Source organism: Sitophilus oryzae, unplaced genomic scaffold (assembly GCF_002938485.1).
Source record: "Sitophilus oryzae breed Bouriz unplaced genomic scaffold, Soryzae_2.0 scaffold_1443_pilon_pilon, whole genome shotgun sequence".
NCBI lineage: Eukaryota > Metazoa > Arthropoda > Insecta > Coleoptera > Curculionidae > Sitophilus > Sitophilus oryzae.
The window spans coordinates 3,719,229-3,746,690 of NW_022146108.1; the positions used below are offsets into that span (position 1 = coordinate 3,719,229).

The 27,462-nt window shown below is 32.5% G+C and overlaps 2 protein-coding genes across 4 annotated transcripts in view; one reads left to right on the forward strand and one right to left on the reverse strand.

Moving 5' to 3' along the window:
- The window catches only part of LOC115877323 (autophagy-related protein 13 homolog), a 49,846-nt gene extending 26,285 nt beyond the window's left edge, over positions 1 to 23,561 (reverse strand). The window contains exons 1-3 of one of the 2 annotated variants that reach the window (XM_030893465.1): positions 22,937 to 23,561; positions 22,394 to 22,682; positions 21,659 to 21,908 (exon numbers count right to left, since the gene is read on the reverse strand). In XM_030893465.1, coding sequence (XP_030749325.1) covers positions 21,659 to 21,908; positions 22,394 to 22,682; positions 22,937 to 23,098 — 701 coding nt within the window. In that variant the 5' untranslated portion in view covers positions 23,099 to 23,561. The remainder of the gene's footprint in view (positions 1 to 21,658; positions 21,909 to 22,393; positions 22,683 to 22,936) is intronic. The other variant, XM_030893464.1, reaches the window with a different exon arrangement.
- A 210-nt stretch (positions 23,562 to 23,771) lies between these two features.
- LOC115877324 overlaps positions 23,772 to 27,462 on the forward strand; it is a 32,167-nt gene continuing 28,476 nt past the window's right edge. The window contains exon 1 of one of the 2 annotated variants that reach the window (XM_030893467.1): positions 23,772 to 24,012. The gene's annotated coding sequence lies outside the window, so the exon portion shown is untranslated. The remainder of the gene's footprint in view (positions 24,013 to 27,462) is intronic. The other variant, XM_030893468.1, reaches the window with a different exon arrangement.

Genomic DNA, 27,462 nt, shown 5'->3' on the forward strand with positions numbered 1-27,462 from the left:
TTCTAAGGGGGTGAAACTATCCCTCAAATATTAAAATATTTTTTATTTAAAAACCAGAGAGTTTTTCGGAAAAACTCTTAAACACGTATATTTTATTTTGTTCTTTACATATTTTAAGATTTTTTATAAATTTATACAGGGTGTTTCATAAAATATGACCATTGAATCAAATTCCAACGAGATGAAACTACCACTCAAATATTACCAAGTTATATAATAATATCGCCATATTGTTTTTTCTGATGCTGACATAAATGTGAGAAAATTTTATCCAGTTTGTAGGTTAATGAAAATTTTTGCTTTGCTTTATCATCACCATTACAAATGATTAATTCGACGCGAACGAAGTCACTGGTACACGCTAGTAACACTATAGTATAGTAAATTTTTCAACAGAAAAATAGGCCTTGAAATACGTAGTTTTGGTAAAAACTTGAATTTTTGAAGTTATTTTGAAAGATCAAAAACGAATTGGGAAATTTAGTTCACCCCAGAGAAGGAGTGAAATAAATAAATAAAATTATTTTTTCGAAAGTTCGGGGAAATAGTAATGACTGGGAAAAAAAAGTTGGAGAGAGTCAAATTTTACACAGAAATGGTCTCTATACTTTTTTTGATCAAATCAAAATTAACCGAGATAGGGTGGCTAGAAACTAGGAGACATCTTTGATTGAAACAAGTCCTTACCGTTTCTTCGCAATTTGGAAAAAAACACTATTTATATTTTTCACCCCTTCTTGGGGGGTGAATTTAAAAGAATCTTCATTGAAATTTATAATTTTTAAGCAAATTCAATAAAAATGTTAAATATATGAATTTTTCAGCAACTTGATTTTTTTAAATAAAAATGTTTTTTTACTATCTAGCCACCCTATCTCGGTTTATTTTGATTTGAACAAAAAAATAATAGAGATCATTTTTAGGTAAATTTTGACGCCCTACAACTTTTATTTGAACTTTTTTTTCCTAGTCTTTACCGTTTTTCTGAAATTTCGAAAAAATCATTTTATTTATTTCTAAATCTTTCACAGTTCGTTTTTAGATCTTTCTAAGTAACTTATATCAAAAATTCAAGTTTTTACTACAACTTGAATGAAGGCCTATTTTCTTGGACTAAAATAACAAAGTCAAAACTTAAGTATATTTTCAAGGAGAGAAAGAACAGACGAAAAAATTGACGTCAATGAATGGAGATAATTTGCTAAAATATTTCGATGAATCACTAATCTTAAAATCCTCCAACGGTATTGCCAACTAATAATATAATAATTATTAATAATTATTAAAAATAAAGCAACAAATTCTATAAGAACTACGTAACAAAGACTCACTAAAAATTAAAAAAAATAATTAAAAATAAAAAAAAATTAAATTAAAAAAAAAAATAACCAAAAACAAAACCTAATAAAAAATCTAAAAATAACCAATTAATAAATATAAACCGGACTCACATGAAGAAGTAGCGCATCCTTGTGCCGACCATTTTAAACGTTATGCGGGAAAAACTGCACCCAGGGGAACGACCTCGAGACTATTTCGAATTCCCGCCTGCACCAATCACTGCCGATTTCAACTATCTAGTCCGCAAACGAATAAAAGTCTATTTTATCCGGCGATTTCCTTACAGAAAACTGCTTGGAATCTTCAAAATTCGACTGAAGAAACTATGAAAACTGATTTAGCGTGTTTTTTAAAGCGTTTTTACGATTTTTTTTTGACGTTTGTGTAAGTCGTCTAAGCGCAAGGCTATGCGATACGAGACTGAAGTGACTTAAGCCTGGCGCTGGCTGCTGCTAAGCTTAGCTCGGTATAGTAGGGGAGCCCAAGGGGGGATTTTGGGGATTTATTCGAGCGCGGCAGAATAACGTAATGAGTAATATTACCGCGGTAATATCAGTAATTTTGGTAATATTACCGCAAGATCGGTAACATTGGAAATCTTGCTTTTTTCCCCGCTCTACTCTTTTCGTTTTTTTGTGAAAACAAGATGGGAATGCTTTGTTTCTTGTCTAAAAAGCTTTTTGGACACTAAACATGCATTAAAAAGCTTAGCGGTCGATGATAGCCCAGATATTTCTGATGTTCTTTCACCGAACACATTAGCCCTCTGCTTCGAAACGAATTTTGGCTGCAAATACAACCAACTTATGACCTGTTTAAGCCAACCTCTAAGTGGATAACGATTTTTGAAGCTAACGGACCAACAATCTCAAAAGTTTTCCCTTCTTCTCGGGGGTGAATTTAAAAAAATCTTTCACAATTCGTTTTTAGATCTTTCAAAATCACTTACATATATCAAAAATTCAAGTTTTTACCAAAGCTTCGTATTTGAAGGTCTACTTTTTTGGACTATTAGGGTTCACTTAACATCCCTATATAAATATCTGACGCGTTGGAATAAATTTTAGTTTTCTCATTTTCTATCCATTAGTATGACCACCGTGCAAACCGACAGATTAATATATCCCCCCATTATTAGAAACACTATTAATATCTGAAACGCCCAAACAGTTCTTTGTAACATTTTTGAAAATCTGAACATCCTTCTCCACGAGTAAAAGATCATAAAAAAAACATCATAATATAACCTTTTTTATCTTTTTAGCAAATTCATTTTCACAATACAATAGGTCCCCCGATGCTACATTATATCCCCATTTAGCATCTTGGGTCCCCCTACTATAGTTGTTCGTGGAGGGACTTTGGACTTACATTCCGATGGTTACCGTGGCTCGATGAAATAACTGAGAAATTTCAGATACTGTTGTCACGGTGTAAGGCGTCTGTCGTAGAGTGACGGAGAAATTTTAACTAATAAAGAGAACATTTTAGATGTTTATAGAGAACCGATAAATACAGAGAGATATCTATATCTATATTATTCATCTAATCATAACATCATTATCGCAAGAATATACAACTTTGAGGAACACCTCACTGGCTGTAGAAACGTTTGCTCAACATTTAAAAAAAAAGACCATACCATAACGTGATATACTGATGCTTCCAAAACCAAAGCAAGAATAGGGACAGGAGTATTTACACCCTTTAAACCGAAAACTAAATACTCCAAACTAATGGGTACCTACCCCAATTATCGGAAACAAGAAATACCCATCTTATCCGATAGTCAAGCAGCCTTAAGGTGCGTATTCATTATCCGAACGAACGAACGAACGAACGAACGAATGAAAGTGCGGTATATTTAGAGGGGGACCGCACGCATGCGGCCGTTCGTTCGTTCGTTCGCTCGACCATCCGTTTCGAGTCGGTACATCAAAGGCGTTCGTCAACAAATGCCTCCGGTCTTCTCGTGCGGTCCCCGTCCATACCACTAGCGAACATTCGTTCGTTCGTTCGTGCGGATAATGAATACGCACCTTTAAAAGCGATCAACTCGCAGTAACCATCAATTCGAAACAACTTAAAAACGATTTATTTTAGGAATAGGAACATGTATAATCAAAGAGTAATGAATTGAAAAACCCTTTCACTAGTGAAATAAAAAAGTGGGTTTACCATTCGAAAAAAAATGATTTTTGATAATTTTTTAATCGCTCATTTTCATGACACCTACGGCCACTATTATATGACATTCGAACAATTAAATTTTTGAAATAAATAGCCACATGTCTTCTCTTTATGCCACAGTGGCTGTGGTAATCAGTAAATTTGTCGTTTAGGCTATACAGATTTTTTTGACAGACAGTTTTTTTCCTCTAAAAATTATAAATATTTTTTTTTTCAAAAACGGTTAATGTTAGGTATAGAATGTTTGATATCAAAATTCATAAAATTTTACAGAGAATTTAAGTATGTAATAAAAAATGGGGGTACCCATTTAAAATAAGAAAGTTGCTGTCAACTTCCGATATTTCCGGAAGTGCCGCCATATTGAAAATATTTTTAATCGATAGATCCCGTTGTGAAACAGTAATGTGCAGAAAATCTCCGATCTAGATATTGTAGTTCTCTAGAAACTACTAATGCACGCTCAGCCTGGGACACCCTGTATATCGTAAGCCTGGCCACTAGCTCTACTAAATTCCATATTACGATATACAAAAATCCTTGGACCTTTCTCAATATCACGCTCATTCATCGTCATTTACAAATGTTTTACTTTTTTTCACTAGTTCTTACACAATGTCGTGTTTCATTAAAATTATTTGGCGATAATCGTTTACAAAAATTCCATTCAATGAGAAATTAAAACATATTCAAAAATAATCTACATAAATTATTTCTTGTAATCCAATACAAAATGTGGAATTAAATTTAAAAAAATCAGCTTGTTCTACCTTTTAAATTTATTCAAATTATACATATTGCAATTTGGTGACGTTAACTTCTATAAATTCGTGAGATTATTTTTCATATTTTGGCATTGAAAAAGCCTCATAAATATAAATAGACCAGCCTTACTACTGTTCTTATTTTTGTCACAAGTTTTTATCATCATCAACATCATCATTTTCAGCTTATTCAACCAAGCTATTCAACCTTATAGCCTCCCTGACATACTCTCTTTGAAGTTGGTTCAGATGGTTCTATTAACTGCAGCGACTTGGAGTGCTGGGAAGTCCTGTATGCCTGTCCAATGACGAATATTTCTCAACCAGGATACCTTCCTTCGGCCTATTCCCCTTTTGCCCCCCTCTATTTTACCCTGGAGAATCAGACGCTGAAAGTGATAGCGTTCTCCACGTAGTATGTGTTCCAAATAGGCTATTTTCCTCTTCTTGATGATTTCGAAGCGTTCACGTTCTTCTAGACCAGCTCTTCTGAGAATGTCTTTATTCCTCACACGGTCGACCCAGGGCACTCTTACCATTCGTCGTAGGGTCCACATTTCAATTCGGTTCACGCATTTCAATTCGGTCCACGAACCTAATATTATAGTCCCATCTCAGGTTCGGTCTTCTTCTAGGTCTCTTAATTCTTCGTGGGTACCATGCTGTAATTTTTATGGTCCTGTTGTCCATTCTTCTTGCCAGGTGTCCTGTCCATTGCCATTTAAAGGATTTGACTCTGTGGATGACATGGTCTTTTACCTGGGTCTTTTATCGTATCCATTTTATTCTTTTACGGTCTCTCTTGGTTATTCCCAGCGTATTTCAGTCCATTGAGCGTTGTGCGACCTGCAGTTTCCTTATGATGTCCGTTTTAAGTGATCAGGTTTCGTATGCATAGGCCATGACTGGTAGTACACACTGGTCGAATGTTTTCTTCTTTAGATACAGTGGCATTCTAGATCTGAATGAGTTTCTTCCATAAGTACTCCATGCTAACTTAATTCTTCTGTTGATTTCTGGATGTAGAGATCCCAAATTGTGTATGAGTTGTCTCTATACAGGGTGCTACAAATTCGAGGTACGAGCATTGGTAACTCGGTAACCGTAATAGATACGAATATGGTTAAAGTGGGGCAAAGTTGCGCTTTGGGATGTTCACCAAGATGCCATTAAAAAAGTTTTAAAAATTTCAAGGATTGCTGAGTTTTTTGGAAAAAAACGGATATTTTTGAAAATCAATTTTATTTTTTCCTGCCGTTACTTTTTAGAAAATCAAAAAACTAATTGCACGTTCTCATAGCCACTTTATTAGTGCTATCTGATAGTATTTTTAGATTTTTAAATCAGCTGATAATTTGTGAGATACAGAGGCCAACTTAATTTTTTTAAATACGGACCTGCATTTTTTATTTCAGATTTTGAAAGAACTCAGTCTCCTGAGTACAATGATATGGCACACTTTATACTTTTTTTTGTTTTGGGTAATTCTAATTATTCTAATTAATAATTAATTTTTGGGTTCACGATAACTACTATAAATCTTATGCAAATTATTAGATCGTACACTGAGAATTTCAAATTCACAATAAAAAAAATTAAACATTATATTTTTAAATTGCTGATCTGGATATTATTTATTTGAATCTTTCATTTGGCTCAATTTTCCTTATTCAATTTTAATTAGCACTGATCAATATTGGTGCCACGAATATAATCAGATTAAATAATTTAAAAAACAGAGTCGGACTTGAAATTTTTTTAAATAATAATTAAACTTTGTTGCTGTTCCCGGTACCCAAAACAAAAAAAAAGTATAAAGTGTGGCGTATCATTGTACTCAGGAGACTGAGTTCTTTCAAAATCTGAAATAAAAAATGCAGGTCCGTATTTAAAAAAAATTCAGTTGGCCTCTGTATCTCACAAATTATCCGCTAATTTGAAAATCTAAAAATACTATCAGATAGCCCTAATAAAGTGCCTATGAGAATGTGCAATTAGTTTTTTGATTTTCTAAAAAGTAACGACAGGAAAAAATAAAATTAGTTTTCAAAAAAATCCGTTTTATTCAAAAAACTCATCAATTGCCCTAAGATCAGAGATATAAAAGAGGAACTGTAATGTTTTGGGGAGGTATTATACTGGGAACAAAAATCCCATTGTTACCACTTCAACAAACTTTAACGGGTCGGAGATATGTTGATTTGGTACTAGAACCAATCGTTAGTCTTTGGAGAGCTGCAAATGGGGATAATTTTAACTTAATGCACGATAGTGCACCATCCCATACCAGCAGAGTGACTAGAGAATGTCTTGAAACGGAAGGTGTCATAGTTTTGGATTGGCCTGCATGTTCACCAGATCTAAACCCTATCGAACACTTGTGGGACTAGCTCAAAAGAAGGGTGAGAGCTCGTCGAAACAATCCAGAAAATCTTGCACAGCTTATTGATGCAGTATTAGCAAAATGGGAAAAGATACCCCAAGACAACATTGATAATTTAATGAGAAGCATGCCAGCGCGGATAGAAGCTTGGCTAGTGGTGGCAACAGGGAATATTAAAATTATCAATTTTCTTTTTGTTTTAGCTTTTTGACCATTAAAAATTTAAATCTTAATTTCGTTTTAGGAAACCAAAAATACAAGTTTGTTTATTTTGGGAACTGACTAATTTTTTTTATTACTATATGGATCATTTTGTCATTGGTAAGGACTGAGTTTTATTCATAAACATAAAATTTTCATACGTCTCAAAAATTATGAAAAATAATAGATGATGATTCCATATGAGTTTGGTTATGCGTATACTAAATTAATAATATTTGCCAGTGATCCAACCCTGTCTGCTGATAAACTTCCAATCTGAAAAATCGATAAATAACAATGGTTTTTAAAAGCTGAAGTAGAGATCTGCACGGGCCGGGTAGCCCGAACGGGCCTCAGGCCGGGCCGGTTTTGCACTGTCAATAGGGGTCGGGCCTCGGGCCGGGCCGGTTCCGCACTTTAAATAAACACAACTTTGCTTCTGCACATGTTTTTGAGACACCCTGTATTATAATAGGTGTTTTTAGGCTATGTTTTTGTGAAATTGATAGATTGTCTGGAATCGACAAAGAACTACTAGGAATAATTGTAATTGAAAGGATTTTTGTAATTTTATTTTGATCATTTTATTTTATGGTTCGGGCCGGGCCGGACTAGTTTAAGTTTTAACTTTCCACAAACCGGGCCGGGCTTACAAAACCTACTTCTCTTCTCGGGCCGGGTCGGGCTACAAAAAACCGGCCCGTGCAGGTCTCTAAGCTGAAGTAATAAAGACGCTATAAAATTTTGCGGAATCTTTTTATTGTTGCGTCCTGTTATCTGATCGATTTTGGCTGTAAAACCTAGAACGAACCAAAACGACGCTCTTTTAGTGTTTTTGGGGTTATGTTACTCGGCATATACAGGGTGTCCCAAAAATGAGTGCAGATATTGTAAGGGGTGGTAGATCTGGTCAAAATAAACATATTTTCTCTTTACCATTTTTAAAATAAATTGAAAATAACCGAGTTAATTAACTTTGAAAATTTAAAAAAATAATCGCAACATTTTGAGAACCGCCGGCAGATATCGCCAACTACATCCAATTACCCGGATCAAGCCCGGATTTCAGTTAATTCGACGCACTGTGTTGCCATAGGGACAAGAAAGTATATGTTAAAAGTAAGTCATAAAATCACAACACCTGAGGAGTTTGCAGAGATGCATTACATTTTTAAGATTGTGATATTATTACATAAAATAAATTAAAAGTTAAATGTTTAATAATGTGTTAAAAAAGTTAAATTAAAAAACTTACCCAACATTAAAAAAATACTTATGACAGATCGATGTAACTGTGACAGTTCTCTTTTTCGATATACACTTAACTAAAATACACTTCACTGTGCTGCTTTACTTGTACATGCTATTATAATAACTACTAAAATAACAGTCCCCATTTTTAACACATTATTTTCATATAGGCCTCATCACAATTTGAACCACTGATTTACAAAACACCTTGAAAAGCACACATTACTTTGAATACCTTTGTGAATGAATAAATGTTGAGAATTATTGTCTCTTACCGCCACTTTCCGAACTACTTTCAATCTAAGAAAATACATGTTTCACTCAACAATTTTAAATAGTATTTTGTTTTTTCGCTATTTTTTCTATGTATTTCGACAATTTCATCAACAGTCCAACCGTCGCGTCGGCCAAGAGACCCGCGCATCACTGGTAACTGCTCCTTTGTCGCGCCGCCGTGTCGAACTTGCGTCATGCGAGGTTGCCGTAGTTTCAACAATTTCAAATTCAAAGCACTCGAAGAAATCAAATTCTTATTAAATTTTAAAAATAAAACAGAAAAACATGAAAGGAAACAAACAAAACACAAATGAATTGGTTATTGATAAGGTCACAAAAAAGAAATTTCTAAAATGTTTATCGTAATTCAGAATTCAATACATCGAAAACAGCCCGACAAATAATCAATTCATTTTTGTTTGTTTGTTTCCTTTCATGTTTCTCTGTTTTATTTTTAAAATTTAATATGAATTTGATTGCTTCGAATGTCTTGAATTTGAAATTGTTGTAACTACGCCAACGCGTTGCTTAACATCGTCGTCTGACGCAAGCCCGCCACGACGGCGCGGCGACCGGCGACTCAAAGGACCAGTTCACACGCGCCGCTCTTGGCTGACGGTTAGGCTGTCCATGGAATTGTCGAAATACATCGAAAAAATAGCGAAAAAACAAAATACCCATTTAAAATTGTTGAGTGAAACATGAATTTTCTTAGATTGAAAGTAGTTCGTAAAGTGGCTATAGGAGACAATAATTCTTAACATTTATTCATTCAGAAAGGTATTCAAAGTAATGTGCGCTTTTCAAGGTGTTTTGTAAAACAGTGGTTCAAATGAAACAGAGAAACATGAAAACAAACAAAACAAAAATGAATCGATTATTCGTTGGGCTGTTTTCTAAATTTCTTGAATTGAATTTTAAATTACGATAAACATTTTAGGAATTTCTTTTTTGTGACCTGATTGTGAATAATATGAATCATTTTATTAAATTTATTCCAAAATAAAGTTATTTTGCAGCATAACAAAGATTTTCGTAAACGTCATAAACGTAATGTTTTAGTTAATTTTCGGTCTATGAATTTATAAATGTAGAACTATGTTCCGCCGAACTATGTAGAATGTGGATAACTTAGGAGGTTGCAACACTGCAAGGTTTAGATACACCGTAGGGAAATCTCAGGTGAATAAACAAGTGGCACTAAAAAGTTTTTTCAAATTTCCCGGAAAATGTCAAGAAAAATTTTAAATTTTCAACATTTTTTTTTCGCAAAAAAACCTCATAGGCGTGTTTCTGAGGTTGAACTATACTACCAGTTAAAATATTTGCACTTATTTCTGGGACACCCTGTATATCGAATATTTTATGTTTGCAATGTTTAAGGCCCAGAAACGAACACTTAAATGTCATCCTGACGTGCCGTTTTATATTTCGAGAATTCTTTCTATTTCCAGTGTTGTATTATTTCTTAGAATGTCTTTGCTGTCTACTAGTTCGTTGCACATTACTTTAGTTTTTGCTAAATTCATTTTGAAACCTACTTTATTGCTGACTATATTTAGTTTGTTAATTTGTGCTTGTAGTTTTTCATGACTAATGGCAACTAGGACAATGTCATCAGCGAATCTTAGTTGGTTAAGGTATTCTCCATCATAAATGTTATAATAATTAATAATACATATTTTAAAAAAAATCGTATTTTTTATATTGCACATTTTTTTATGAAAACTAACAAATAATTCTTTACCAACCAACAAACAAAAAGTAATCATACCTATGAAATATTAAACATTTAAAATTCAGTTACTAATTCTACATTGTAATGTCAATCCATTATAAAAGAAACAAATCCTGGCAAACATTACGCGCTCAATTATTTAAAAGGCAAATATTTAACGAAAAAAAAATGTATTTGTCAAGATCTATTTCGGCGTTTAACAGTTTTACACGGAATCGTTTGGCGTTCATGTCGAAAAACATCCAAAATTCGTCTAAAAATAGCCTTGACACTGAATATATTCGAGATAAAAAATACAGCAGCCGAAAATCACGCGATACATGACACGAGATCACTTAATTCCTTATTTTTTTGTTTTTAAACGTATAACGGATAAACTCAAAGAGAATGTCAATTACAAAATTATTTACACCAGTTACAAGCGTACTTGGAACACTTTATCAACGAATGATTGTCAGATATATATCAAAGGAGGATATTTTTCTTATAAATTTGCGCCATTTTTTAACCTAGATAATCCATCTATCATCTAGGTGGCTCCAGCGTTAGTGTGTCGATCTGCGGAGCGGAAGGTACTGGGTTCGATCCCCAGCCAGTACGGTCCCTTTATTAATTTAAATAAAAATATTTATTTATCTAAATAGAGCGACCAACGAGCCCCACCTGAAGGAAGGCAATGGCAAACCACCTTGAGTATATCTGCCTTATACAGCCTTTCAAATAGTGCCGTTCGGATTCGGCAATAAGATGTAGGTCCCGTGTACTTGTGAAACACTGATGACACACATCACAAGTACATGCGAGAGGTAGCCGACGCTCTATATAGAGTATGGCATTCTAAGAAGAATCATCTAGGATATGAAGATTGTATGGGAGGAAGGAAGTTAATCTTCTACTTCTGAGTGTGCCTATCCGTTCCGGATGTCGGCGATAAGCGAAGAGATTCGAACTTTACTGGCTGCTGCACTAAATAATCCTCCTGTAGACAGAGAAAACCAAGTTCTGAGGTTTTTAAACCAGGAGATTCTGCGCCTTCCAGGTCCTTTTTTGTCTAAGACCTTTCCCTGCATGGAGTATCAACTGAAGTAGACCATATCTCTTTTGGTTCTTCATTATGTGTCACATATTATATTGTATTCTAATTTTCGTTTTTTGATAGATAATGTCCACTATTTCGTTCTCCTTTTGAAGCATTTCCAAAACGGTCTTGTCGGCTACAGCTACGTGGTCTACCCAGGACATTCTCAGAAGTCGTCTGTATAGGCTTCAAGTTTTTTTGTGGACGCTTCTGTCAATGTCCAGGACTCGGCACCATACAGGAACACAGACTAGACATAACATTTAAGTAGCCCCAGTTTGGTCTGTAAATTAAGATCTCTATTCCTGAACAAATTTCTCATTCTAACTAAAGTACTCTTGCAAAGTTAATCACCGCAACCTTACAGACTGTGTCTCTCTTTCTTGAGTTATAACTATCATACAGTCTCAGGGATTTGGCAAAAGCCAGTATCTGAGACGGTTTTACAAAGAGTAGTTCTCCATCTCCGATATCAGTCGTACCAAAAATTTATGGCACGAACGGTTCGTCTCGGCGCACTCAGTGATAAGGTGTTTTGGTGTTTCCCCATTTTCTCCACAGAATCTGCATTCGCCGTTGTTTCTCAGCTACTGAGGTGTTCATTTGAGGAGACAGTCTCCTGTTAAAAACCCCGTGATAATCCGAAGATTGTTCTTACTTAAATCAATGAAAATCTTTGATTTTTCTGCTAATTTGTTACTGACATGTGGAGAAAATATTAATTTACAGGTCAAAATTATTTTTTGTTTTTGAACATGGCTGAATTGACTTTACATTTGGTATGTTACTGAATTCAGATGATAAATTTGACATTTTTATTATTGACAATGCAAAGCTCAGACAGGTTGAATAGTTTAAATATTTGGGGGCACGAATAACCAGAAAGGGACTGGACAAAACAGAAGTATCTGCTAGAATAGAACAAAGGCGGAAGATTATAGGAGCACTGAATGGTATCTGGTGAGACAAAAACATAAGACCAAACACAAAAGTACATATTGGAAGAGCCCTAGTGGAGTCGGTAGCAACTTATGGCTGTGAAGTTTGGACCTTAAAAGTTGAACAAAAGCGAGCTTTGAATGCACTCGAAATAGACTATTTGAGACGCCGCGCGAGAGTATCTAAACTGGACAGAGTTAGGAACGTGGAAATGAGCCAAAATGGATGCCACACAGACAATAGTGGATAGAGGCGAACAGAGGGGCCTTAAGTGGTTTGGACAGTTGCTACGCATGGAACACCAAAAATGGCCCTACCGTATCTACAGCTGGTCACCTCCTGGAAAAAGGAAAAGAGGACGGAGATCCTGGAATGAGGCCATCAGAAGAGCAATGGAGGACCGTAACTTGGAAGAGGAAGGTGTTCTTGATCGTAACAGGTGGCGGTTAGGCATGGGGATGCGACTTTAGTTGCGACAACCCTGGAGTATATGTTACTGAATTCCTCTATGTCGCCTCTCATAATAGTTTTATGCAACTATTATCAATGCAAACACACCGGCATAAACAAATGATCGGCTACGAGTCGATAAATAAACAACAAATAGATATCAGAGGCGTCTGGATTTTTAGTTATTTTTATTAGAATAGAAATAAATATTTTTGTTTTGTTTTCAAACGATATAATATTATTTTGAATTAAATCACTACAATAACAAGATTATTTTGTTTTTTATTGTGTTAAGTATTTTTTTACTAAGATGTCTCAGACTGATAACTTCGCAATAGCCTTATTTATAATTTCTCAACTAATTTTTAATCATTGATATGTATAAAAGATCGACTAGCCATATTATACACTGATTTGTTTTGACCCAACATATACAAGCAAAATGAAGGGTACAGGGGAAGAACGGCAATAGTGTTATAATCCCGTCCTCATTTTAATCAAATTTGTAATATTAGTTTAGGAATGTCCCATCTCTAATAAAAACCTTCATACCTTTGAGGTCATAAACGACCCTACAATATAATTCTAATTGATAACTTTAACTATTACTGTTGGGAATTTTGATCATAAATTTATATAGCTTTCGCAGACGTCTGTCGGATTTCTTCGTTTCGGACTCTATCTCTTCGGGAAATTTCTAAGGTTCTTCTATAGGCATCCATTTCTTCATCATTCTTCCAGTTTTCTTAGGTTGGCTTCCGTTATTCGCCAAGATTCTGCACCATATAGTAGACTGCTCTTTACCAGGGTCTCGTATATATTGATATTCCGTTTTTTCCCTATTTCATTACTCCAAAATACTCCATTCAGACAGATAATTGTTATTATAGCATATATATATATATATATATATATATAAGAACGGAACATAAAACCATAACCAAGGTAAGCAACGGAATACACCCTAACTTTCTGCAACTTATTATACTTCCAATGCGAGTAACGTCATTTTGACCTATGATTTGATATATCTATTTATATTGTTTGTCTGAGATGGGCGCTATTGTATCATCAAAAACACCAAAATACGAAAAAAAAGTATAAAACTAATCGATATTATTGAATCTATAGAAAACCGCTGCGAACCGGATTTTGTTTATTGAAAAGCCGGTTGCACTGCAGCTCTTGTTTTTCGTTTTGATGTAACACGGCAAAATAGTCCGTGAAATACCAGTACGCTACTCGCTCCACTAACCTTCCGACGTGATGGAAAAAGAAATCCAAACAAAATAATGTTAAATAATTCGAATATTTTATCGACAAAAAGTAAATATTTAAATAGAAATTAGAAAATGCATCAGAAAATGGCTAGATTCTATTAATTTGATCTAGGAGGTCTAGAATGGCATATTTCAGTTATTCGGATAGAGTAAGAAGTCATACAGAATAGAAATAGTATAACTCTAATATACAGGGTGGTCCGAATTGTACTCGGGAAACTATGACAACATATTCTGCAGATAAAAATACGTAAAAAAGTTTGTACGAATTTATGTCCTAAAATGCTTCGTTTCGGAGATACAGGGTGTACAAGATTCATTTTTATTTCGTTTTTTTCTAAATTATTGTTGATCTTCCTTTTTTTAGGTCACCTATTTGTTTTTTTACGCTGCTTTTTTTAAGGGTTGCCAAAAAATTTACCTGATATAAAAACCACCGTCAAAGGCGTTCTAAATTTTCAGTTTTAAATATTTGAATTTCACACAAGCATAAGCCACGTTAAATGATTTAATTTAGAAGTCATAGAAACAAAGATCAAACATTGTAGCCACAAAATGTTAATTATTTGATATAAAACTCACGAATGAACATCGGTGAAATATGAAATTGAAAAAATAAAAGTAACGAGGTTGCAAAAATATTAAAAATTAAATATGTTATTATTATTTAATGAAGTCTATGAATACATAGTTCTGACAAAAAAATACATTTAAAATTTGCAAAACAAAGGTATTTTGTTTATACCACGGTGAAATAATGTATCACGCTCGAATAATAATGTCTACACTTAACGTTATACCTGTCAGGTAAGATGGACACAAGGTTTTGCTTGATGCGTTTTGACTGAACGGGTAAGACTGACACGTAAAACGGTACGTGTAGACGGGGCTTAAGGGAACACAAGTGACGACAATTCGTAGTAAAAAAATACTAGGTTTCCGTCAATCAACCTCGTCCCACTAACGTCTAACGTATCTGTATCTGTGTGAGTGTATGTTCCTAATTATCGGAAAACAACCGTCTAATCTATGGACCGATTGGAGACGGCGAAAATTCGACATAATACAGGGAACCACGCTATTTAAAAGCTGTTTACCAAACGCCACCGAAACGAAACTCAAGGCCCCACGGAAAATACTACGGATGCAAACAAGGTTATGGCCCATGAATGAGTTGCTGATAGTCGACACGTAGCTGTTTAAGAGGTTCTTTGCCCCGTGAAAATACGAAAACATGAGGAAAATACGTTCTAATATAATAATCCTGCATATAGAGTTTACACGCCTTGGAAATTAAGCCAATATCTTTTAAAATTTTCTCTAAAAATAACATTCATAATAATTGGAATACAAGTTAATTTCCTTTTATAAAAAAAAATAGCTGTTACTTGCATACTTCGCTGAGCTCAAATATTTAGAACCACAGTGTCACGTCAAACTTTTCTGTGCCAGTGATTGTAGTGTATTATAATATACATTTATAATTATTTTTATTATACTTTTATTAAAAGCCGATAAATAAATTTAAAAAAAATAATTTGTTTTCAATAAAATTTTCGGGAGTATCCTACAAAGTCACCTTATCGAAACATTTTTAACCAAACAGCAATATCAAAACTTATTTACAACAAAACTTTGTTTTAAATTTTAATACATAATATTTTCCTAATTGCATCTTACGAAAACATTTATTCTAGGACAAACAACACTGTTCATTGACGTTGCAATATATTTTATTCTAATAATAACTTTCAAAATTTAATTATGTAGATTAATTATTTCGGCGGAAAACAAAATGAGAAAAATAATATTTAACTTCAAAAAAATCGAGTTTTACAAAGTATATAACTAATTGTATAAAAATAACAATATTTTATACACCAACGGTATGCGGAAGTACTAACTATTACTGTGAGATCGTAACGGTAAAATTATAATAATTTTATGATGCTGGAATGCATACCATGACTACATACGATTATACGTTTGCACATTATATAACATTGTAAACAAAAATCGATAATGCAACTGCACTTGTTTTTTTAGCCGAACTGTTTGTAGAATATAATATTAAGTAATTCGATTAAGGTATAAAGTTTGAAAATTTAAAAAGAAATTGATTTATTTTTAAATAATTTTGTGAGCCACCTGTTTTTTTTCTGTACTTGTATCTATTCTTTTAGTGTCGTAGCCATAGAGTAAAGTCGTAAGCATGGTAGGTTAAGAAATAATTGTACCGTTGGTAAATTTGCGGTAAACAAGCAGTTCTAGAAAGTTTTCTAAAATATAAAGGAAAATTTAAAAATAATGCACGATTTTCTACATCTTTTTTTGCGAAAAAAATCTATTTTTCTCAAGTAGAAAAAGACAAATAATATTTTTAAATTTCCTATCAATTTTTTTCTTTTTTAGATCGATGCAGTTTTATCATTTTAAGCAAATATTAATATCTGAGGTGGAAAAGCTCCAAAGCAATCAAAATATTTGCATAACGCATTGTAACAACCTTACTTCAAGAATGTTGCCGATGTACATATTACCTAACGGTAAAACAAATAACTCCCGATGCTGGAATGCGAATATACCGTCTGAAACTTTCTTCATATGTCTTCATGCTTCTGCACACTGCACATCTTAAGGAAATTACACAAATTAATTACATTTTATACATAGTGAATCAATAACCTTAACAGGTGAAATTAACAAGCAATTTATTATTTTTATAACAATTTATTTTTATTGGAGTGTTTGAAACAAGTGTTGTAGTTTTTAAGGATTCTCCTACCTTTACCAATTAGATCAGATAACAACGTTTAACCAAAGAGTAAAAATCACTGACACATGTCATAGAAACTGTCAAGAACTTCAGTAATATATAGTAATTTCAAAATAATAGAGTAAAATTCTTGGTTAAACTCGAATCACGATTTCTAAGCCTACTGTAACATGGCTTTATTCGAACAAACGATATCAATGGCGTGTTTCCGTTTAAGAGACATCTAGGAGTAATGTTAGCAGCATCTACAATCTACATATTTGTTCGGTATTATATTTATAAACAATTAATATATGACACGAGAACCATTCATTTCACACCCAAGTCATTATTCTGAATTGATCTACCAACAAAAGACAATAGAAAATTATGATATAAAAATTGTTTTTCTTGAATTACTAATATTTCTTACTATATTCATTACGTTGTTGTAATTGCATAGTCACTGTATTAAGTTCAACTCGTCGATTGTTTTGTTGGAACAGAAAAATGACCTAGTAAAAAATTAATAAATATTCATAAACCAAATTTTTTCACGTAATGGATTTTGCCCTGTAATAAAGTTAATGAGTTCAATAATTAATTAATAAGAAATTCAGTTTTTCGACCGCAATACTATGATGATTGATATTTGTAGAATTTGTTGTGTTATACAGTGCGTTCAGGATATACAGGGTGGCCCAAAGTCTCGAAAAAACAACCATATCAAATTTTATATCCATTTTAACTCCAATCTATTTTTTTGCCAAAATATACAGGTAGCAGTACTAAGCATACATTTTAATAATATTTACATAGCTATACAAGATGATTCAAATGTATTTTTTCACTAAAGTTGTAATTTGTTTAAATGTAATGTCTATTTTTTTGCTCAGTAGATTTACCAAAAAAAATTTCGTTCTCCAAACAATGTCATAATCTCCACAGAGTGGTGTTATTGAGATATGACCATTTTTAGACAACATTTTCTGCCCATATAAGCTCAGATAAAATAAAAACACATACATACCATGTCCTATAATACAGGGTGAGTCTTAAATAAGTGCATAGATATTTTCAAGACTGGCAGATTTCTATTAAAAGAAATATTTTTTTTTCAATTAGTCCAAAATAACCGAATTATTTTACGCTGAAATTTAAAAAAATATATTTTTTGCTTAAATTCTGAAAACCACTTGATCGTTTCTGTATTTTAATTTCTCTAAATTTAATATAATAAATGTTTGGAAAAAATAGTATGTTCTATTCGGAGTAAAAATGTTCTTTTTGTGCCTCCCTGTAACGTCGGACTAACTTTACGCTGGTCCGTGAAAGCCTCATCCAAAAAAAAGTATAATTTTTGCTCCTAATAACAGGAAATAGTCTTAAATCAAGAATGAAATTAGTATTATCTAATATCAAAGTAGGTATATGTGCTATACAAATAAATTTTGTGATTTTATTAAATTTTAGTCATGCGATTTAAATAAAAAAAATCAACTTTTTTAAAACTTTATGATAAATCGAAAAATAACTGTAAAAGTTATAATATTGTGTCCTAGAAAACTATAACAAATATTTCTACAGCAGATATACCCTATATCTGTCCATCAAATATAATATTACACTTGCTATTGTAACGTTAACATTTTAATGTAAATAATACCCATTTTACCGCATATAATTCCAAATTTTCCAAAAATTCTTTTTTCGCGGGAAAAAACTCATAAATTTTGCCGTGCATTTTTCCAACACCCTGTATATACAACTTAACAACAAATATTCTGTAAATTGTTAATGTATTAGTCAACACTGCATCGCTAATTATATTAATTTAGCAAAATAAAAACACTAAATCACCACAATACACCAAAACACTTTTACTTTTACACTGGACGCGCGTTTCGCTAACCATGTTAGCATCATCAGCAGATGTACAGTTTATAAACATCTGCTGATGATGCTAACATGGTTAGCGAAACGCGCGTCCAGTGTAAAAGTAAAAGTGTTTTGGTGTATTGTGATGATTTAGTGTTTTTATTTTGCTGTTTAACACCAAAGGTTCCAACCCTCAACTGTAATTATATTAATTTATAGACGTTTTATTTTTTAAAACTCTCCATTTAAACGGAATTTTACTCTACTTTTGGGGCTATTCACATACCTACAATATTAGCAAAAAAAATACCAATTATCTCACTCTCTTGGTTCATTAAACCCACAAATATAGCGAATAAAAAAAACCGTCCAAAAATCTAATAAAAAAATCACTGTCGCTTGTTGCAATGCCGAAAATAGCCCCAGAATTTTTTTACCACAAATAACTCAGAGTTATTCCAGCATGGAAATCGCCAAAAGCAAAACCTAGCGTTGCGGTGGTTCTTATAAATAGCAGAAGTTCATGGCTGCCGACATTTTTGTAACAATTCGAAATTTAAAAATAACCAACAACGGTAATTTTAATGTTAAGTGAAAGAAAACTGCGTTGGTATCAGTCACTTGCAAAATAACAGCGAAAAAAAAAAAGGATAACATTCCTACGCATAACGCCCACGTGATAAAACCAGCTTTCCATTGTGCATAAAGGCGTTCTAACAAAGGATGTTCGACAACAGTATCGATATTTAAAAAATATCGATACCCCTACCGTCTATACGTAACGTTTTGTCTATCAGTTCAAACGAAAGACCACCTATAGTTCATACCTAAAGACCATACCGTATCGCCTTATCAAAATCATAAAATATATTTTAGCATTTTCTTTAGCGATGTTGGAAAGAAACAAACATGTAATTTTACTACAAAATTGGTTTCATAGTTTAAATATCATTGTAAAAAAAGGCAAACCTAATTGTGAAAATGGCAGCGTAAGAAATATAGTATCCACGATATATCGCTAATAAAAACAATGCTAAAAACTATCGACATTTTAACTGGTCGATAAGTTTACACACCTCTGTACCGAAACGCGTAGGCACCAATTCAATAAAGAAAGAAAGAACTGAATGTATCAACGGGAACACAAAAAATTCTCTAGATAAATCGTAGTGCCCTATATGGCCGTCTAACAACCGGCCTGAGTCATCGTTCCAATGGCCGTTTACAGTAATAGTTCTTCGACATTTGAAATTCTTTCAACAATAGAAAGTCGTCTAGTACGTTCGTATCCATTCACCGAGACATGTATTACGATTAAAACAAGAAATTCCACTAAGGTTTGACCAATTTAAAGCACTTGGTTTAAAACGAGTGATTTTTTTATTTTAACCGTTTATTTAAATCAAAAGAAAACTTGAAAAAATACTCTGTAAACTGTAAAATACCGTAAGATTGAAAAAAAACACGGCGTCGAAGAGGGCTGGGACAGCTTACAGAATAACATAGCTTTGACACTCGCCAATTTTTCCCACGCTCGAATTTAAAACGCCCCACTCCGACGATGCGCTAAAGGCGGGTTCTCACTTGTCAGTTTCGCTGACGCAGTCTGACTGATTCATTATCAATGAAAAATAAAAAACAACGATTGTATTCACACGTTTCATGTTTTGCTACATTCAGTATTCAGTTGGTAAACTACTGGAGATAGAGAGTCGGTTAAATGGGGAAAGAATTGCAGTTTTGTGGGGTCATATACAGGGTGTTTCAAAACAAATGCGAAAAAACTTCAGGGGTGATTCCTTGTTCAAAATAAAGGGTAGTTTGCTTCATAAACGTTGGGTCAAAAGTCAACCAATAGGGAGATATTGCGGTACAAAGATGGCGGAAAAATAATGTTTTTATTTTTTATCTTGAAAACGAAAAGAGATAGACTAATAAAATTTTATGGAAGCATTACTGTTATGAAAACACACTTTCTGGTAATTTTTTCACTTTTTTAAAATGAGTGGAAGGGGAATTCCATACTTTTGACCAAGAAAATATTCATAATTTTTTATATATTTTTTGATAGCTGTAATTTTTTATTTAAATGTATTAGGTTTTGTAGGAAATTATTTGTAGGTCACGATTATATAAGTCGTTTTATTTCATATTTTAATTTCTCAGCATAAATGACAAATTAAAAAAGTTTCCATACTTTTGGCCACCACTGTATGTTTTTTTTAAATGGAAACCATAGTTGCCCATGACTTCATAAAAAGCGCCATTTTTTAAGCTTTTCAGCTATATGTTTTTTTTCGAAAAATTACTGAGTTATAGCCACTTCTTATCTCTTTCTTGACTAATTTCACTTAGTTGGCAATGTTGACAACAAACTAACTTAACTTTTTTTTTCTAGTCCTTACAGTTTCTCTGAAATTTCGAAACAATAATTACTTTATTTTTTTCATCCCTCCTTCTTTCAAAATCTGTCACAGTTCGTTTTTCGATCTTTCAAAGTAACTTATATTCCCAGAATGAATGCTCATTCAGAAAAGGTATTTACAGTGGTGGTCAATAAGTTGTAGTCAGGTACAGAAAAGACACAATTACCTCTACCTTCTTTAAAATGTATGGTAGTACCTATTTATAAAATGCGATATCACGGGGTCCGGCGAATCTTTTGTTAAAAAGTAAGAGATAATCTATTCTTAAAAACCTTCCTTCTACCAAAAAATATGGAAGTTTTTTGACAGATTTTATAGTTTCCCGTATTTTTTTTAACCTTTTTAGTTTTGATTTTGCTATTTTTAACAAAAAAAATGCTTTTTTTTATAAGTTTAGCCCAAAATTTGGAGGAGTTTTCGCATAGAAAGTAGCCTGTTGTAGCAATAATTAGATGTTTATTTTTTCATTAAATTATGGATCATCCACACTTTTTTTTGACTTGGAATACTTATTTCGATGTATGCTTTCGAGTGATATAAAAAAAAGTATAAAATTCGGAGGGTGTTATATCTGACAAGCACCACCGCAAACTATAAATAACATACCTACTCATAATTTGCTTAAAATAACCAAAAAAAAAAATAAAAATCAAGAAAATAACGAATTTTTCATAATTTTTTTTTAAAATTAATAATAATTCTACATACCTTTGGCTGTAACGTCTGTTCTTTGGACTTAAATTTGTGTTGAAATGGTCACTTTTGAGCATGATAGAGTTGTCTCTGCTAGTCTGCGTCGGCGAAATTGTCATCTTAGTTCTATAGGCACAAGAGAGCTGTAGGGTTCCAATAGGGGTACAAATCTGTCCTACCCGAATCTGTTTTGAACCCTCACCAAGGCAGTGATGCAAGGGTTCGTCCATGTACATTCTGTAGCACATCACATAAGAATCTGGTCCTGAAAACATCAATACAACTTTAAAAATATGTTTTTTTATTAAAAAGCCTTATTCTCAGAGAAATATGTAAATAGAGAGATGCCCTAATATTTAATTTTATTTGGTATCTATAAGATTTTACTATTTATATAAAATTTATCAGTAACTAACAAATTAGGTATTCCTTTAGCAAACAGAAATACCCACAATGTTGTCAGACTATGAGCAATTCTACAAATATATAATGTAAACAACTAGGTATATTAAAAAAACAATGAATATGTATACATTTTTCATTATACTGAAATATCATAATATTAAGGAATAATATATATTCCTGAATGAAATATTTTGTTGTTAAATTCCCGCAATGCATATTATTAATTATGTTCAAACAATATTCCTCCAAATTGTTGCAACACTGGAAGATATAAACAAAAATCTGACTTTTAGAACATCTCTAGATTTACTTTTTTCTCTGATGAGGTCTTATTAGACCCTTTACCTTGTCTGCGTGACAGTTTATACGCAGGAGTAACCCTTGTAACAGAAACCAACGATTTTAACAATATCCCCATACGGTTATATATGGTTTGACTGTTTGTTGTACTTGGATCGCACTGCTCAGGCAATAACCTAGCACACCAAGTTTCCAGTACCATATTATCACCCTCAGCTGTTCGCAAAGATATCTCAATGCAAAATGGGAATTTCCTCGTTAACAGTAGTTCACTGTTTAGGACTTTTTTTGCTTCAATCACCACTTCGGGAAGATCATTTATGTTCAAATTAAACTGGAAAAAAATAAGTATATTAGGCTAAAACCCGTTTAGAATCAGGGACAGCTGCTTCAATATTTAATTACAATGTAAACAACTCTAACATCACGGCTTTGGTTTAATTTGTTTATACTTTTCCTGTTCTAAAGTTGTTTGATTAACTTGAGATATTTGTATTAAATTTAAATAAAAGCCTCCTACTGACGACATTAATACTTCTCATAAACAAGATTTCGCAATTCTCTAATGTGAAATACATCTAAACTTACCCAATCTGGTCCATTGGCATGTGGCTTACAAGGTGTCGAAACTTTCTCGCCTAATCGGGACTGAACAATCACTTCTGTAGCCTTCAAAGCTAAAAATTTGGTAAACTTGTCCAGGTCCTTTTTGTCGTTCTTTGTAAGCCTCATTTTAAAGTCTCTTTTCATCTGGAACTGGCACTAAAAGTTCTTTTTAATCAAACTGTTTGTCGATACTGTCTGTCACACTGTTAGAAGAATGTTTACGAAACCATTCACTAAACCGGATAAAGGTTATTGCTTAATGACCACCGTGATTCAGATTAAGTCACCAGCACGATAAACAAGAGATAGCGGAAGGAAAATTAGGAAAACTCCACGATTATCACTATTAAAAACACACAACGAACTCCCGTCAGTCTACGTGACCTAGCCAAGCATGGAGTGGCTAGACTTGGGGCGGAGGGGGAAATTACGTTACAACTGTCACTGCATAAAGCGGTCAATGGGTGTATTCTAGTTTGTTGTTCTTCATTGATCACGCTTTCTTTTACTTAATTTGTGCATTTTAAATTATATTCGCGAGAAAAACCCGACCCGCACATCGAATTCGCCGCAAATTCTTTCTAAAAAATCATTATTTAACGTCGTAAAATTCAAAAAAACACGTCAGCGATAAGAGTTTGCATTTTTTCCGATAGTTGGCGCCTATTTAAATTAATAAATACGAAAACTCTCTAATAATTAAAAATTATACGTTTTTTTACCTTTTAATTGTTTAAATAATTAATAGCATCGGTTATTCTAATCATTAGCAAGAAAATATAAACATAATTAAATTATATTTTAAGTTTGTACATCGAATTTTAGTATTTAGGATTGCGGCAAACTTAATTCACTTCTACCATCTAGTCGGCCATTTTGCGTTGAACTGTCAAAAATGGTGACAGCGTCATTTGTAAGCAGCGGCCCAGCCTTGTTCCACTGAAGATTTTGTGAATTATTCCACCTTTTTGCTGTTTTATATATCCTAATTACCAGAACTTTTGTCTTTTCATCGATATAAGTCTGTACGTGAAGATTTTTTGCTAGTGCGTGGCTAGGTAAGTTGTGTATCTTCAAATAAAAATTTCGAACTCCTCTGCACCACCGCCGCCATGATGGCGATTGGCTTGGCAAACATACAAAACGTTCTCGAAGTTATGATTATAATCAAAGAATTTGTGCTTTTATCTGTCCGTGTGTTAATCGTCGTCGTTTAGAAACGGAGAAATCCCGTAAAAACAATACTTTGACGGTTTGTCAGGTATTATATTCATCCATTATTTGGTCTTTACCTTTGTGCAAAACAAACATCGTGCCGCAGTTTCCTATCGATATAACACCAGTGCTTTCCATTCAAATGATCGGGAAATTAATTACACGAATGGATATGTGAGTAATGGTCTGTTTGTTACACTTTAGGTTTCTAAAAATTATTAAATTTAAATAAAATATATTAGTTATGTAGGCATAGAACTGAGAAATGAATTTATAAAGGAACAATAGTATTTAATAGAACCAAGTATTAATTTTAGATTTCTATATTGTGTAAGGGCTTATGGTGTCTTATTAATGAGTGTGTGAATTTGTGAATTAAACTGCTGAGATTTAGAGTCAGTTGAGCCAGTTATGGTTTCTTTTCTCTTTTTTTGTTTCTGCAACTTTAATTTGCAGAAACAAGTTTATTTTTAGGGACCTAAAGTAAAGCAACGAACACTTGATTTGAACTAAATTCTTGGTGAGTTGCAGGTACCATACGATCCAAAAAACGGCGTCAAAGGCGGCTGGGGAATGACAATTGATGATAGTTTTAGTGAGGTTAAGAAATAGATTTGTGTGCCTGAAAATCTTCGATCTTTTTCTAATCTTTCTGGAATTTGTGTAAATTTCTGGGAAGTTTTATGTCAATTTTTAGTAAACGACGTCTAGAGATTGACCTCGCCGAAATTAATATTGGAGTGTCATTCCTGAGCTTTCTTTGACGCGGTTTTTTATCATACGGTATTAGTACCGTATAATCGAAAAAAAAAGAACGATGTCCAGTTGACTTGGAAATGATGATTGTTGATATTTCCCATATTTAACAATAATATAATAATAATTTTACATATAAAATGATAGCAGTCTTGATTTCCAAGTCACATTTGGTGTGGTCTTTTTTTGATTGTCTGGTATTTTGAATTAATTTTATCCATATTTCTATTATAACTCTATTAAAATTAATTATCATTTATTTTATTGAATGAGTATTATGTTGATACAGGATATTTTAAAATGTTAGAAACTAGTTTTTAACTTGATACACTTATTAATCAAAATTATTAGTTGCCCAGTGTATAGTGTATGATTTTAATAGTGATCCTTGACATATGTTTTTATTTTTTATGGTTATCTAATAATTTTGCTACTAATGTATTTATAAATCTATGATTTTTTAGGTTTATGTATCTACCTCGGTACCTACCTAGTGGATGCAGATTTCACAGATAATTTTTTATATTATCAAAATATTTTCATATAAAACTTTATTATTTAACACCTAAAATGTTAAAATATTAATATATTATTAAATGGGTATTTTAACTCATGTTTAAATAACCATTTTGTGTTAATATTTTAATAACTAAAATGATGTGTTAAGACAAATTGTAATTAAAAAAAATATTTAGGTCCCATATAACTGAAAAAATACATTGAGTGGTCAATCTATAGAAATATTTGTTTCTCGTGAGATAAATTTTGCGTTATATTTGAGTATCTAAAATTATGTATCAAGTAGTATGATGGGTACAAGTTTTTTTCTCAAATTTTATAATTCCAATTACTCAGTAATAATATCAAATAATGTTCAGTGTTATACCTATCTACTAGATTTTTGAATCTAGTAAAGAATGAAGTATCGTATGATTTGAAAAAAAAACGGCGTCCAGTTGGCTTGGAAATGGCGATCGATGACATTTCCAATATATTTTTATATATTTAATCACAGCGATCTTCATTTCATAGCCATCGCCGACTCCGTTTTATTTATCATATTGTATTGAAAAAAATATTTCTCAAAAAATCGAAATGTTTGAATACATTAATATTGTTACAGAATTAAAAAGAACAATAAAAATCTGCTATTTATTTCAATTAATTTTTTTTAAATATGCAGAAAATATACTTATAAGATGTTTTTTGTCTCCGAATTTATTCGGAAGAACCTCGATTTTTAAACGATTTTTGACAAGCACCTGATTCCTCAAATTTACGTTTTTTATTTCTACTGTATTTCGTATTTGAGACACCGTGTAACTGGAAGTAAACTAGGAAACTACCTCCAAGGATCGATTTTTTCTTTATCAAGGATATTCAACAAATAAATCAGTAAACAGGAAGAAAAGCAATAGTAAACGAAAAATTGTTTTTCATCATTCTATCAGTTTGGAAGAAAACCTTTTATTTTTTTTTTCTTCTTTGAATTATCTATAAAATGGAATACAAAAACATGTTATGTCAGCCTTGAGCTATTCATAGATTTATACTAGATGATTTTAAGTTTGTTGATGTATAGGAAGAATGAACTCAAGAAAACAGTTTCTTCATATAATAGATTATGTTGATAAAATTCATTATATTATACAGGGTGGTTCGAACTGTATTCCGGAAACTTCGGCAGTATATTCTGCAGATAAAAATAAATAAAAATGTTTGTATAAATGTATATCCTAAAATGCTTAGTTTCGGAGATACAGGGTGTAGAAGTTTCATTTTTATTTTATTTTTTTTTCAAATAATTTCTGAAGTAACGTTTATATTTGGATGAAAATTGTTATTTGGGAATTTTTTGACACGATAAGTTTGATTTTGATGTCAATATGACTCCTACTTGTACAGGGCGCCACCTGCATATTTTTTAACTGGTTTGAAGAGTAATAACGTCTTTTTGTCCGTACCTGTATAAAACCACTCATTAAAAGAAAATATACATTTGCGACGTTTTTTACGTAAAAAAAGTCTCTTGGTAAAAATCGCTACGAGTAATGGTTCTCGAGATATTTGGAACCGAAATTATCAATACCTGTCATCATTGACATAAATTAAACATGTTGACTAAATAGTTATTAGACTGAAATCATAAATTTGAAATGTTTTGGTGCAAAAAGTTCAACAGAAACTGTTTTATCGTCTTTTTTTCCTCAAAATTTATGATTAATTTAAAAAAATAAAAGTTTCCCAAATTTATTATTTCAGTCAAATATTTTTTGTCAAAAATAACATGTATTGACTATTTCCATTCTAAATATCTAGAGCTCGTAGCGATTTTTACCAAGATACATTTTTTATGTAAAAAGTCACGGAAATGTATATTTTTTCACTCAGTATTTTTTTACAGGTACGGACGAAAAGTTATTACTCTTAAAACACATATAGGTGGCGCCCCCTTCGAGTAGGACTCATATTGACATCAAAATCAAATTTCTCATGGAAAAAATCGAAATAAAAATGAAACTTCTATATCCTGTATC